At 31.0% G+C, this 15,444-nt stretch overlaps 1 protein-coding gene and 2 non-coding genes across 3 annotated transcripts in view; all 3 read left to right on the top strand.

Annotated features, from left to right (window-relative positions):
• Positions 1–15,444, top strand: part of LOC126885093 (uncharacterized) — a 275,171-nt gene that overhangs the window by 234,869 nt on the left and 24,858 nt on the right. Inside the window, exon 5 of the mRNA XM_050651517.1 lies at positions 11,633–11,860. Within this exon, the coding sequence (XP_050507474.1) occupies positions 11,633–11,860 (228 nt within the window). The remainder of the gene's footprint in view (positions 1–11,632; positions 11,861–15,444) is intronic.
• Positions 6,943–7,014, top strand: Trnaq-uug (transfer RNA glutamine (anticodon UUG)). The gene has a single exon. It is a non-coding gene; the product is annotated as a tRNA-Gln (tRNA).
• Trnaq-uug (transfer RNA glutamine (anticodon UUG)) lies at positions 7,246–7,317 on the top strand. Its single transcript has one exon. It is a non-coding gene; the product is annotated as a tRNA-Gln (tRNA).

Below are 15,444 nucleotides of genomic sequence, written 5' to 3'. Positions count from 1 at the left end.
GTATTTTTCATTTTTGGATGGACACCAAATAGAAAATCACAAGTAACGTTTTTGGCTGGACAAAATAAAATGAATTTCCCTTGTGATAAAAAGTATTCAAATTAGTTATACTCTAAGTTGAAGACGAAATCTATTTTACGAGAAGAATGAAAGACAATAATTATTATTTCAGATGGTATGAATACGTAAATAGTTGAACTTAATAGTAGTATACAACTAACTTAAGGAAAAGTTGTTATTATGGTAATCACTAAAACTCATAAATCGATTATCGATTAGAAAATATCTTAGATATAACTAATTTTAAGCTATCTCTATTCGAAGTATACAGGGTGTCCAGAAACTCTCCTGGCAAACGAAGACCGAAGATTCCTCAGATATAATTTAAGAAAAGTTAATCAAATTCAACTAGTCCGTAAATGCTTCCTAGAGCTCTTGAACCCGGGAGCAGTCGCGTGTTACTGCATTATTAAATAGTGAGTTATTCTAGTACTATAAAGGTACTCTTGCTTTAAGTCGGTAGGATGCACCGTTTTCTAGAAAAATAAATTTGAAAAATTTTGGTTTTTTTAATTTGAAAGAAATTTTCAAAAAAAAAGTGGGGCACTAAAACTTTAAGCAAGAACACCTTTTAGTTTAATAATTCCGGACATAAAAACGGACGCCTAGCGGTACTAAAAATTCGTAATTTCTCTTCAACTCTGGAAGAAAATAGGTGTACCAGTTTTCGTTTTTCGAAATAGACACGTTCTGGAGATATTTAAAAAATATTTACAAAATGCTCTCTTTAAAGAGCTCTAGTTCCCATACGAAGCATTTTCGGACTAGGTGAAGTGGGTTAAATTGTCTTAACATGATCTAAGGAATCTCCTGTCTTGAGTTTAGTTCGAACCTTCGATGTGTAAACATCGCTCCGCTTTGTTGAAGTAAATGTTAATCAATAAGTAATAATACTAATTACATAAATAGTAAAATAAAGTGAATCAGCATTCTTATCAATTTAAACATTTCAAGTAAGTGACTAGAATTAATTAGCAAAATATAAAAAGTAACAAAAAGAAGAAAACAAGAAGTCATATTGAATCAATCTGAATTTCTAATATTAATTATGTCTACTACAAATAATTGCCATGCGTGTCAAAAATTAATACCACCGAAGGAAGCAAACGACTCCAGTACCGTAAATTGTTCAGTATGTCTAGCGCATTGGCACGGTGTCTGTGCTAGTCCCCAACCTACGGATCTCGAACCAAATACGCTACGAGCTTGGATATGTGAAAATTGTCTTAACACAAAATTGACAAGCGCACATGAAGATGTTGAATCCATTAGATTTAACGCTATTATGGCTCAGCTTAACACAATGCAAGCTACCTTTAGAACAAAAATTGAAGATTTATCTGCGCTGGTCACAGCCCAAAATGCAGAAGTTATTGCCTGCAACAAAAATATAACTGCACTACAATCAGAAAACCAACAACTTAATAGACGAGTTGAAGTCTTAGAAAAAAAGTTTCTGGACCATGAAGAAATGCACATAGAGGTAATGGAAAGGATTAAACGACAACAGAATGTCATCGTTATGGGACTCTCTGAAACGCCTAATGATTTTGAAGAAGCCAAGAACCTAATTAATCATATATTACCCTCTAAAAATGTTCCCATTGCTTCAACCTCTCGAGTAGGAAAAATCAGAACAGATGGAAAACCTCGACCCCTTAAAATTGTTGTCGATTCTCGTGAAACTACAATCGATATCATGAAACGGAAAACAAATATTTCAAAAACTGTCCATCCCACCGTATACTTAAAATCAGATTTGACTCCAAATCAATCTAAACACTTGACAGAGCTAAGACAACAACTCCAGCAACGTAGCAATGACGGCGAAAAAAACTTAACAATAAAATACGTCAAAAACATACCCAAGATTGTTGAGTTGCCCTCTTCAAAAAGATATCGAGAAGAAGAGGGTTCACCACGCTCTTCATCTGAAATAAAAATCTCCAAAGCAGACACTAGAAATAATATATAGCAACCATTAATTTTGTTGTTTGGGAACTGTCAAGGGTTCACTAATCTAAAAGACTTTGTCGAAGAAAATAAAGATGTTCTATTTTATGTGTATGTGAAACGTGGTTATCAGATAAAATTCAAATTACTCCTGCTTTTTTAAAAAATTATAATATTCTAAGCTCACCTCCTGTAAAGGAAAAGTCGACCGGCAGAGCCAGTGGCGGTATCTGTATACTCTATAAAAATTCATTTAAACTAAAGCTATTAGATGCCTCCCCTTGGTGGATAATCTGCGAGTTGACTCTTTCTCTCCATGAAAAAATCATACTATGCTCAGTGTATTTTAAACCCTCATTAGATCTTTCACACGTGTTGGATATTTTTCAAACATGTTTATTAGATATTATAGATAATCTTCAAAACACGCCTGTAGTTATAGGGAGCGACTTTAACTGTAGAGTAGCTGAACTTAATTTAGTACCACCTGAGATTTTAGAGGATACAAATGTCTTTGACCAGAGAACATCTAATGATAAAGTACTTAACACCAGACGGCGTAATATTATCGATTTTATGTCAGAAAACTCTTTTTGTTTATTAAACGGTCGTACAATTTCAGACTCACCGGCTCAGTTTACGTATGTTAGTTCTATAGGTAAAAGTGTAATTAACTTTGCTTGGATATCCAACTCATCGCTATCACTTGTTCAGGACTTTTATGTTTTAAATGAATATAGCTCATCTGATCACTTTGCCATAGCTCTCTCTTTAAACTTAAATATATTTGACGGAAATAACTGTACTAATGGTTCCTCCAGTAATACTTCACATACTATATATAAATGGAATGAAGAACTAACATTCACCTACAAGATATTAATGGCAAACTCTCCCCGAATTCAATATAATTCTCAGTTGCACAATTCATACAATAATCTATATACTGCAATAACAGAAACAGCCACAAATTTAAATATGATCAAAAAATAGGATCATTTCATACCAAAATATTCTCATCCCCTTGGTTCGATTATGAATCTCTTTGTTTAAAAAAGCGGGTTAAACATGAATTAAAAATATGTAAAGTAAATAATTTCTCAGAAAGCACCAAACTAAAATATGTACAGATAAAGAAAGAATACAAGACAACACTAAAATTCAAAAAACAAATCTATTTTAATAACATAATAACTGATTTAAGTAACAGCCGAAAACCTAAAACTTTTTGGTCAACCTTAAAAAATTTCGTAGTTATTCGCCTTCATCAAATTTACCCATGAATGTATGGCAAACTTTTTACAGAGATATATACCCTCCTAAAATAATTTCGTTTATTACATATTACGATGTTAGACATCAATTTCTGGACAAATCCATAACACCTGATGAGATTTATTTAGTTTTAAACAATTGCAACAAAAGTCCAGGAAATGATAAAATATCCTATGAGTTTTATAAATATCTACCAAATAATTGGATATTGTAGGTACATGACTTGTTTGTTCAATAACATATTTAATACAGCTACAATACCTAGAACTTGGACTGAAGTAATATTAAAAATGATACACAAAAAGGGGCCTATCGACAATCCTTCTAACTACAGAGGAATTGCTCTAATGTCTAGCTTAGAAAAAATATTCACACAAGTATTACTCAACAGACTTAATGAGTGGACAGATAATAACAACATTATTCCTGAAATTCAATCTGGATTTCGAAAACATCGAAGCTGCATTGACAATGTATTTGTCCTTAACTCGATCATACAGTCACGATTAAGGTTAAAAAAACGCAAAGTATTCGTTGCATTTGTGGACTACAAGAGGGCTTTCGATTCTGTTAGCCACAACTTGCTATGGCAAAAACTGTACAATATAGGGGTTAGTGGTCGCATAATTTTACTTTTAAGAAATATATACAATGAAGCATCAATGCAAGTAGCTGCCTCAGATGGATTCACCTCTCAACTTGATATAAGTGCCGGAGTTCTACAGGGTGAATCATTAAGCCCGATTCTATTCTCATTATTTCTCGCAGACATAGGAACATTTTTCTCGATAGCGGGGTTACTGGCATAAACATCGGAAATAAACGAGACATCGTATTATTACTTTATGCTGACGATTTATTCATCGTAGCAGAGTCTGAAGTGGAATTAGGTAAGAGTCTACGAGCATTGGAAAGATATAGTTACCAAAATTATCTTGAAGTTCACACTAGCAAAACCAAAATAGTTGTTTTTTCTAGAGGAGGCAGTATCCCAAAAGCCTGTACTTTCAGTTATAAGAACAAACCTATCGATATTGTCTCTAAATTTACATATTTGGGCATTACTTTTTCGCCTTCTTCGCTTTTTAGAGAAATGGCATATGATACCGTTCAAAAGGCCAAACATGCCATCGGAGCAACAATACCGCTCATGACAAAAACCAAGATGGATAGTTGGACATCCCGAATACATCTGCTAAATTCCTTAATTCTCAGCATAGTAACTAACTGCATTGCCATTTGGGGGTTACGATACGCCGACATACTAGAACGGGTACAACTAACATTTTTAAAACGTATCCTTTTGGTTCCTATCAATACGCCAGATTTTGCTGTTCGACTTGAAACAAGTACAGCTAAATTTTCACTTGTGATATTTAAACACATGCTAAACTGGCTCATTAAACTTTATGAGATGGAAGAAAATCGACTACATAAAATGTGCTTTCTACGTCAACTGGAAATCACAAGGATAGAGAATAAATATAATTGGGCATCGCAAGTTAAAAATCTGTTAGAATTTGCAAACTGTCAAAGATCATGGAGAGATATCAATGTAGCGTTCCTAAAAGCAAAAAAAAATGACTTAGTAGACACATTTAAACAAAAGGTAAACCAAAATGATTTGCGACAACTGAATGACTCATCATTTCTCACTTTTTATAGGGCTTTAGACCTGAGCGATCAACCACAACAGTATCTTCATATTCGAATGCCTCTACAATTCACCAGAACAATAGCACAACTTAGACTGTCGAATGAGTTTTGTATTCGGTTCACTTTTAAAGGACTAACATATAAGATTGATCCAAAACAGTTAGGTACAATATGCAACAAACGTGAGCTGGAAACTCTGCGTCACCTTCTGTTCGAATGTCCTATTTACACAGCAATGAGACCACAGAATATTACCAATCTGTTAAATCCAGAACATTTAGCAAACACCCTGAATAATATTGCGCCCTCTACCGCGAAAACAATTTCAAATCATATATGGAATATTCTGAAGCTACGAGCTTTAGTAATTAAAGAATAAAAAAAAATTAATAACGCAAGCTCTAATTTCTCAATGTATTATTAGCGTACCTTAAAAGATTATTAGTAGCACTTACAAAAAAAGTATCCGAATAACTCACAAGTTTGTTTCTTTTTTATTTATTTATTTATTTTAAAATTTATAATGTAAGTAATATTGCAGTTACGTGTTCCCTTAATCTCATTATATATTTATCTTGTTCTTCCTAGATATGTAATTATTTATATGTATGTGTATGCGAGTAGGTGGGTAAAGGTGTGTATGTTTATATAATATTTAATATAGGTATGTCTATATATGTATAAGTTTGTATTCTAGAACTTACTTGCATTTTTATACTTTTTTAATGCTATTTATATCTAAGTTATTTATGTACATGTAGCGAACTAAATTTCTTGTTATGAAACTGTAAAGTTTTTATAAACAATAAAATTCTATCTATCTATCTATCTAGGAATCTCCTGTCTTTGTTTGCCAGGAGAGTTTTTGGACATCCTGTATATTTTTTTGTAGCTATAAAAAATAATTGACTCGAAGGAAAATATCCAGTGATATTCTCCTATTCATATACTGATAATGTTGGCAATAATTAGGTATATTGGGCACTTAGGTACTACTTAAGAAACTGTTTGTTTTTGATTATTGTTGATAGATTTTCCTTCTGTGATTATTGCCAGGTATAGTTTTTAGATACACCTATTCTCGTTCTGTAAATTTTATATATTTGGTCTTTTCTTAGTTTATGTATATCCCTTTCTTCATCACTCTCGGCCCTAGTCTTTTGGGTATTTTTTCTTTTAATTCTTATTTATTTCTGGCTATCAATACTATGTCATCAGCGAATGCCAAGTATTGGTGTTTTTATTGATATACAAGTCCTGTCCTGTTAATTTTGGCTTCTCTCATGAAAATTTGCCCTGCGCTTACCTTAAACTTATCTGTTTCTTTTAATTTATTTTAAACCCAATCTCGGTTTCTCTGAGTGTCACTTTTATCATTTTTTTATTAATTTTTTACTAATTCTAATTTTACATAGTATATTTCTTTCGTTTGACTGTGTCAAAATTTTGTTTAAAGTCAATGAATACAGGAAAACTGTAGATTTCCCGTTTGTATATCACGCAGCAGGAAAATTTTATCCACGTTGATATTCTCCTATCTCGTTATCTATTTTTTGTTTTATCTTGTCTTTTATGTATAAATATACCTACTATACTTCAAGTATTGTCTAGTATATTGTATATGCTACGTTTAGTAGCAGCTTTATTACCGATATTATACTTATAAGATGCTACACGAATACGAATATAGGTACTTATATTTTACTGTATAATATATCAATGTCAGGACAGGACACTATTTATTACTAAAAAAATAATTTTATTACGTATTAAAAACAATGTTATCATTAAAATTTGTCTTAATCTGTAAACTGCAATATATTTTGCATAATCTTTTTACAAAAGTTTTGAAGTATCTTACGAATTTTTGCGATCGAGAATTTTGAAACATAATACGTATTAAATAATCTTATAAAGATGTCAAAGGTCAAGCACCTTCATCTAAACTCTCACGTTTATCACGAATACTTAAATGAAGAAGTATTAATTCTTAATATAGGTTCCATGGTGTAATGGTTAGCACTCTGGACTTTGAATCCAGCGATCCGAGTTCAAATCTCGGTGGGACCTCAAAAATTTTACTTTTTCGATGTCCTGCACAATGATTTTGAGTCTACGTATAAGAATAATTAATGAGCATTTTAAGAACATTTTGTAAATAAATGTATCGTAGAATAATATACATATCGTAAGTTCATGAATTGGGATGCGAATATATAAAAAAAATACCGAAAATCAATTTTTTATTGACATCTTGATGACCAAATAAATCGAAAATTCTAGAAATATATTTTTTCCATCGGTTCCATGGTGTAATGGTTAGCACTCTGGACTTTGAATCCAGCGATCCGAGTTCAAATCTCGGTGGGACCTAAAATAATTTTCGTTTTGAATACTTATACTAGGGTATAATAAGATTAATTTCAAAAATTTGAAAACTGGAGCACCTGTATTCTGCTCCTATATTGTGGAGTATGCAAATTTTATTTAGCAGGGTAAGAAAAGAACTGATTAAATAAAATAACAGAAGGTAACTACATTGACCACTAAAAAACTACTAGTGGATTCTAAAAATGGTACATTATACAACGTGTAACAGACAGTTACGTCATAAATTAAATCACGTATACTGGGACCAAAAATAATCTGACTGAACCTAACTTACCTTAATACAAATGGGCACATAAAAATTATAGCCCTTTGAAGTTACAAAATGAAAACCGATTTTTTCCAATACATCGAAAAGTGTTTTAAGATTTTATATTGAAAAAGGACATGTATGTCTTTCTTTTGACAGAAACATCTTTAAATAAAATAAAAGTGAAATTTGTGCACGCCATAAAAATTTTATGGGGGTTTTGTTCGCTTAAACTTTGCCTTAAACTTCCCCAAACATTTGTAAGATGCGGCTTTTTTTAAATATGTTTTAAAATTTCTGAGTACAGTTGATCTCAAACCCTGTTTTCAGTGCGTCATTAATTTTGGCGTCATATAGGGAATGTCGCAAATCATTACATGCCATTTTAGTTAAATCTGACAGTTGTCTTATTTTTATATAAACATCAACATTTATACAATTATTTGCCAGAATATTAGTATTTAAAATATTCAAACTTCATTATACAGTGTCCGCATAATATACCAATAACATTAAAATATTTATATTTACGTCGCTGAAAAATATTAACCTAGAAATTACAATTGTCATTTTACCATGCGATGTTGTGAAAACACTGTCACGATAGATTACTTTTGTGTCAAATTATCTTCATTCTCATCATTGATTGGTTATCCATTTAAAATATTTTAATCGCTTACCAATTGTATATCTATTAAGTACAAGTCGTTTTAGTATGCAAATACCCGTCGAGGAGTACATAATTTTCTAAGTTCAATGTATATTAATCACAGAGGTACGTTTTTTTCTGTCACTTCCAACTGTAATGCGGTAGGTATAATTCGAATTCGATAATCTGTGCCGCACTGAAAATATAGGGATGGTTTGTAGGTACTTAACAAAATGTAAATTTTAATATTAAAATTTACATTTTTTTAAAGTAAAATTTTATCACCAGGTCTCTACACCGAGAGAAAAAATTCTTGACGTAAAGAAACTTTATTAATATTTAAGAAAGATCGACTTGGCATATTGCCTAAGAAATATATCTTTGTATGTAAGATATAATTTTCTAAAATATTTCAAATAAATTTTAATATACCCAAAGAAATATATCTTAAACATGATTGAACTATCACTTTCTTGCAAACTGCAAACCCATTTGTCAGAAAGAAATTATACTTGCCATAAAAATATATTTTCTTGGCATTACAAAACCCTTCTTTCTGAGCAATAGTATTTCTTAGTAAGGAATATTGTTGTTACCATTAATAATTAATATATTTAATGTTACGAAATATATTTCGCAGATATAATTGTATATTTAGAATTAAGTTACATTTCTTAAAAATAAAGTGATATTACATACGGCGAAATAAATCATTATGTTAAGGTAAAATTATTCTTTATTAGATAATAAAAACAGGATATAAAACGTTAGATATTAATACATACAAATAATTTCTCCACTCTTAAACCACTGGCTTTTATACAATAATAAAAGGATGGTGAGGATGAATATATAAACTATAAAGGATGAATCCAACTTCCTTAATATTTCCTTGTTAACATGTTTTCCTGTTGTAACAGTTATGTAGAAAGAGTAAACTTATTTAAAAAAAAATTATAAGGATATAAGTACATACGTATTTTGACAAAAGGAAATACAAAAAAAAACAAATACACGGGCCACACATAAAAACTATTAATTTTTTGGTATAAGAACGGTAGGCATCAATAAAACAGTCTACAATCCAAAAACATTTCTTGGCATTTCAACAAATAATAATCAATCATATTTAGTTCAAACATGGCTTTATTTATTTATCCTACCATCTTTGTCAATTTCTTTCTTTCTTTATATGAAATATTAATTATTTATCTGTATAATATTAATTCACACAATAGACATTGTTTAGCTAAAACAAGAAGAAAAATACAACCAAGGTAAAACATTGAAGCAGATATATATTGTAATTTTATTTATTTATATAATCCAAAACATACAGCAAACCTAATCATTAAGAAATTTTATTACGGGAAAGTATTATTAGTTTACATCTTAACGCATTTAATACATATTAACTAATTCGCGGTTTTCGGTATTAAATTTCTTAACCGTTAAGATGTTTCTTTTAGACTAACTAATATTTCTTTATGACAAATAAAGCACACGCCATGTTTGATATAACGTTGAATTGTAGGATTGTTTATAGAAGACTATACATTCAAGAAACATATAGTTTATACATATGTATACACATTTTTATATATAAAGGAACTTACCTGTATACAGTTCTACCATTTATGGAAGCCTCTAGGTGGTTAATAGCTCCTTTCAATATTGTTGTGAAACTTTATATTATATTGTTCTCTCCGAGGTGGAAGTCGAAACGTCAATAAAATCATTTTTTAAGTTAAATTGTGGCTTATTTCCCAGTTAGAATAAGATCCTTTCTTTCAGAGTTGTCCATCATTATAGATATCTAAAATGCATATAAAGATACTATTATATAGATATCTACGACTGATACATAATATATGTATTATACTTGTGGTGTTTGCAATATAATGCCATATAATAATCCCTTAGGGATTAATAATGCGGGATTAATAGCTATTAATCCCTCTGGCACAACAATCACAAAATTCACCACGGAAACAAAATAATCAACCTCAAAAAGTGTCACTTTCAAACGAATAGTATATTTGACAGTTTTTGTTGAGAGCGTCATGGGGGCTGGAAGTCAACACAGGTAGCTGAAGGATACATTGATCAGTTTATGAGAAACAAGGCAACTACAGCAGATACTATCGCTAAAGAGATAAACAGTAATGTACCATCTTCTTGTTCTACAGCAATCGAGATCCCAAATATTTGTATTAAAAACTCTACTAAAGTTAATGATGATTCTCAACCAATTCAGTTTATTAATTGTACTATTACTAATTTTAATGTTTTTAACAAATAAAGTTGTTCATTAAAAATCTTAAATTAATTAATTTGTCGTAGATAAAGTAGAGTATACTACTCGCAATAATGGCTCTCATTCCCTCGGAATGTTACTCCCTCGCCGCTAACGCGGCTCGGTTCGTAAATATTCCTCGGGAATAATAGCCATCATTATTGACCCGTGGTATAATCTACTATTATGTTTCTTTTAGAACTACATATTCGGATATGTAACAATATTATTATTACATCTTAAATTAATCAATTTACTTTTATATACTTATGTACGTACCTTCAAACTATCCCTTGGATTTAAAAGGAAACCATCAAATCCAAAATCCATCTATGAAAATGAACTAATGCGATGCACGCCGTCTTGCCAAACACTGAGATTAAATCACAAATAGTGAATAATGGTTACTGCGCAATTCTTTTGTGGAAGAAAATCTCTTTGCAAGTAGCATTTCGGCATTAATGATAAAGTTTTTATTTAATAACCACGGTTACTACAGAGGGTATTTCTGAAGAATTATTTCTTGTGGTTTAAAATATTTATTTGATTGATAGAAAATTTCTTGTTCACAAATATAAATATGGATTAACTTAACATATATTTCTTATACTGCAAAATATTTGTAGTTTTCAATTTAAGAAACAAAAACTTTAGGATAAGAAAATTAAAATGTAACCATTAATGCATTTCTTAGTATTGAAGAAATTATCCGTAAGAAATTATTGAGTTGGGTTTAAAAAACTCGTTTCTTTATGTAAAATTAACTATAAGTTAATATGATATGGTAAATTTTAAGAAAGATAGCTCAAAGAAATCAGTGTTTTAGGAGAAAAGAAATTGTTCTCTCGGTGTATAATCTTACTTAACCATTCACAAATAGCTGGTGGATATTAAAAATAATTTTCAAAATATCTCAATATTTTGTTCCCATCAGATGACCAATTGTTCCTATAAGAAAACATAAAGTTAGTAGGAAAACATTAAGATCATAAACTAATTTATTTGCTAATGATATTATGAAATAAAATATTTTAATTCTCATTAAATTAATATTCAGTGGAAACTAATATTATACCAGGATATAATGTATAATATTTAATTTCAGAAAGGCTCGTGTGAAAACCTCGTCCTGCACAAAAGAATGATCGGCAGCGTGCCAGGACTACTTGACTCTATATCCTGCAGCTCGAACGCCGATATTCCTGCCGCCGTCATGGAGGAGGAGGCAGCCGTTCCAAATATCCTAACGGAATGTTTTAGGCATTTGGAGAGGCACGGATTACATACCTTAGGTCTATTCAGGGTTAGCACGTCGAAGAAACGAATTCGGCAGGTAATTAAGCAATTTTCGAGTTATTGGCTATATCCTTAGATAGTTCACATAACTGTGGGTAAAATAAATATTTGCAGAAAATAGTATACATTGTATTTAAAGATTACAATATTTTCATAACTTTGTCTTTTCTGTGTAGTATCTGAAATAATTAAGAAATCCATATGAATATAGTTGAGGAAATGAAGCTGAAAAAATGGCAAAACCTCGAAATTTTTTCGTCCAGCATCGATTTGTACAAAAATTTGGGATTAGGCTTATTTCACCCTCTAGTTCATTTTCTATATTGAGCCGTTGTACGCTTTTGATTTTTTTAAGGGTGAAAACTACCCCTAATTGTAAATAATTATAAAATAACATTTTAAACTTCAATATTGTCAAAATTTGGTTCTTATTAGTTACATAATGATTGTTTTATGCTTTAAGATATAATATCATAATATTTCAATGCTTACAACCACCCTTGTTGGAGCTATATATAAAAAATTGACATCCTAAAAGAATAATTTCGGCTTTCATCGATTTACATAAAAATTTGAGATTAGGATCATCTCACCCTGTACTTTATATTCTATATCATGCTCAAGGGCGTTGATTATTTTTAGGGGTGTAAACTACCCCTTATTGTGAAAAATTATATACAAACATTGTAAATTTTAATATGAGTAAAATTTGGTTTTGATTGGTTAAATAATGATTGTTTTATGCTAAAGGATATAATATTATATTTCAACCCTTAAAAAGCACCCTTAATAACATTGCAATTTTTATAAGTAGATAATTGATTAGATCTATACAGAGAAAAAAGTAGAATTAAAGAATTACAAAAACATTTATTTACACAAAAATACGAATTTACAAATATGTACACATACAAATACAAATAGTTTTTTAGTCACCTTCCAGTATGCGAACTAGTTCTGTGGTATTAAAGTCGGGTCCATAGATATTTCGCCCGTCGGCAAATTCAAACAGATAACATTTGTATTGTTATGAAATTCGAGTAAACCGATGTCCCTTTGTGATAAGGCACACGCCGGTATTTTTACAACCGGGTTACTTATTGTAAATCAATCAGTGTAACACTTGAAAATGTATACTTGGGCATTAGTACAGTTAAAATTGTTAGACGATTATATTTAGATGAAATATTAAGCAATCGAATTGAAACTTTTTTCTACTTTTAAGGACAAAAAAGCAAGTTCATTAGCGGAACGTGATTCAAAATTATTCTGCAGATTATATTTGAAGCAATATTTGATTAAAACATCTCATTTTTGGTGGTAAAAATATATTAAATACATATATTAATTTGTCTGGACTAAAGGTTGTAAAACATGGTCTGGAGTTATATTTTTGTTTGAATTGGCCGACGGGCGATAGATAGATGGTGTCAACTTTACCTATATACATTGAAAATGCTCTATAAGCGGACTATTCGAATTTGTCGAAAAATAAAATTGGTTTTATAGACATAGCTCCTTTATTTTTGGCGATAAAAAGTTTTTTCAAAAATAATTTTGTAGGATTTTTGAAGAGCTATAAGATTATGTAAATTAAATTCCGTAAGATCCCTTAGTTTTTAATTGGGGTGGGTTTAAAGGGTTCGATACGAAGGTGTTTGCTCGTAACAGCTATATCTCGCTAACTATTCACTGTAATGAAAATCTGTGCACAATAAAATGTCAGTTATGAAAAAAGCTACAATTTAGTAGTTTATGATTTTTTTCGTACCTCTAGTATTTTCGGAGGAATTTTGAAGAAAATGGTGAAAAATACGAAATTGCAAAAAATCATTTTTTACTGTAAACTCCGATTTTTCTAACACTAGGCCTTTTAAATGGGTCATACTTCTTGGGTGTATTGATAATACAAATATAAAAGGAATTACAGAAATAACCCGGTCTATATAGACATTTCAAATAACAAAAATTGCCGGAGAGCCAAATTTTGGTGGACAGCTAGGGTATACCATAACAAATAAAGTTTAAAAAGTCCCCATCGATCCCATGTGTGCGTCAAAAGTTATTCGGGTTCAAAGGTCAAAATTTTAGATTTTTTGGATTTTTTTCGAAAACGGTAAGTTTTATCAAAAAAGAACCTTAAACCAAAGTTGTAGATCTTAAAATTCTCTACAAAAATAAACCTTACTATTTTTTTCCTAAGAGTTGCCATTCCTGAGATATCGCGATTCAAAGAGTCACATTATACATGATATGCACACGTTTCCACACCACCTGTGAGGTAGTGTACTCGGCGCGTTTTTTTTACCGTGGTTTCCCCTGTAGGCCTACTCCACTAACTGTTTTGACAATTTTAGGATAATTTAAGGAAACAATACCGGTCAAGTTTTAGATATTACCTTATTATTGATATTGCTATTGATTATTAGGTTAACTATTGTTTTGATTTCTTTAGATATTTTCATCAGATTCATATTCTTGAAAGTCTACTTCAACAGTCAAGTCTTCTTCGATTTCATCTTCTTCCTCTTCCTCTTGCTGGATGTTCAAAAATTGTTCAAATGTGACTGAGTCATTGGTCTCTTCATTAAAATCACAGGAGTCTTCCTCTGTTGTACTAAACTGGACATTTGAGCAAGACTGACCTTGGCAGTTGGTACACACTAGAGAACACAGCAACCCGACTTTTTTACATCCACATTTGGCACTACAACCTTTTTTGCAATTGCAAAAAATAGTGTTAAGGAGTTTTTCTGGAGCAGGTGGGAGTAAGGTTTTAATCGGTTCTAGAGTATTATCTTTTAATTTCCAACCCCAGTCTTCTGGATTCAGTTCATTGCCTAGCCATGTTTGAACTTGATAATATACTCGATACAAATGTTGAAAAGCAGATGCTGATGTTGGAGGAAGACATGATAGTTGTACTTGTTTCTTGTTTCGCGTATTTTTTACAAAAGTTAAGTATCGGTATTTATCAAGACAAATAATTTTGGAGCTCCATAAACCGCAAGAAGAAAGCGAATTCCTTCCGTAATTATTGTTTGCGGTGTAGAATCAAGTTCTGTAAAAAGTTTACAGCAATCAGTCAAATCTTTTTTTTCGAATAATTTAAGTACTGACGTTTTGCCCCTTCTGTACATTGCTGACGTAGTGTCGCAGCCGGTTATCGCATGTAAAAATAAAATGTACTTTTGGCATTTGGGATAAGCCGATAAACTATTCGAAGAATATATCTCTGTTCGCTGTTGAGCCCTTCCAGGTTTCAGAAAATAGATAACTTTATCTACTGGAGTCCTTGCAGTAATCAGTACCAACAAATCAACATCTTCACCAACTACAATTATTGTGTTTGTTGCCTTATAAATTATTGTTTCACTTCAATATTCAATATGTAAAAGTTTATTGCAAATTAAGCAAAACTGAGACATTTTTAAAACTATAAAATTGTACAAATAACGGTAACGGTACTAAATGGTAGACGCTTGTAATAAGTACTTATATTCACTTGAACTGAACCTTTAGCACTAAAAGAAACAGATAATATTATGAACCAGACCTATGGACAATACTGTAGCCATTGCCTATAATAGACAATCTGTTCTTTTTTAAACAATGGTATAG

This window comes from Diabrotica virgifera, chromosome 5 (genome assembly GCF_917563875.1).
Source record: "Diabrotica virgifera virgifera chromosome 5, PGI_DIABVI_V3a".
Lineage (NCBI taxonomy): Eukaryota > Metazoa > Arthropoda > Insecta > Coleoptera > Chrysomelidae > Diabrotica > Diabrotica virgifera.
Note: the sequence above shows the minus strand (reverse complement) of the source record. Positions and strands in the feature narration are given on the sequence as shown.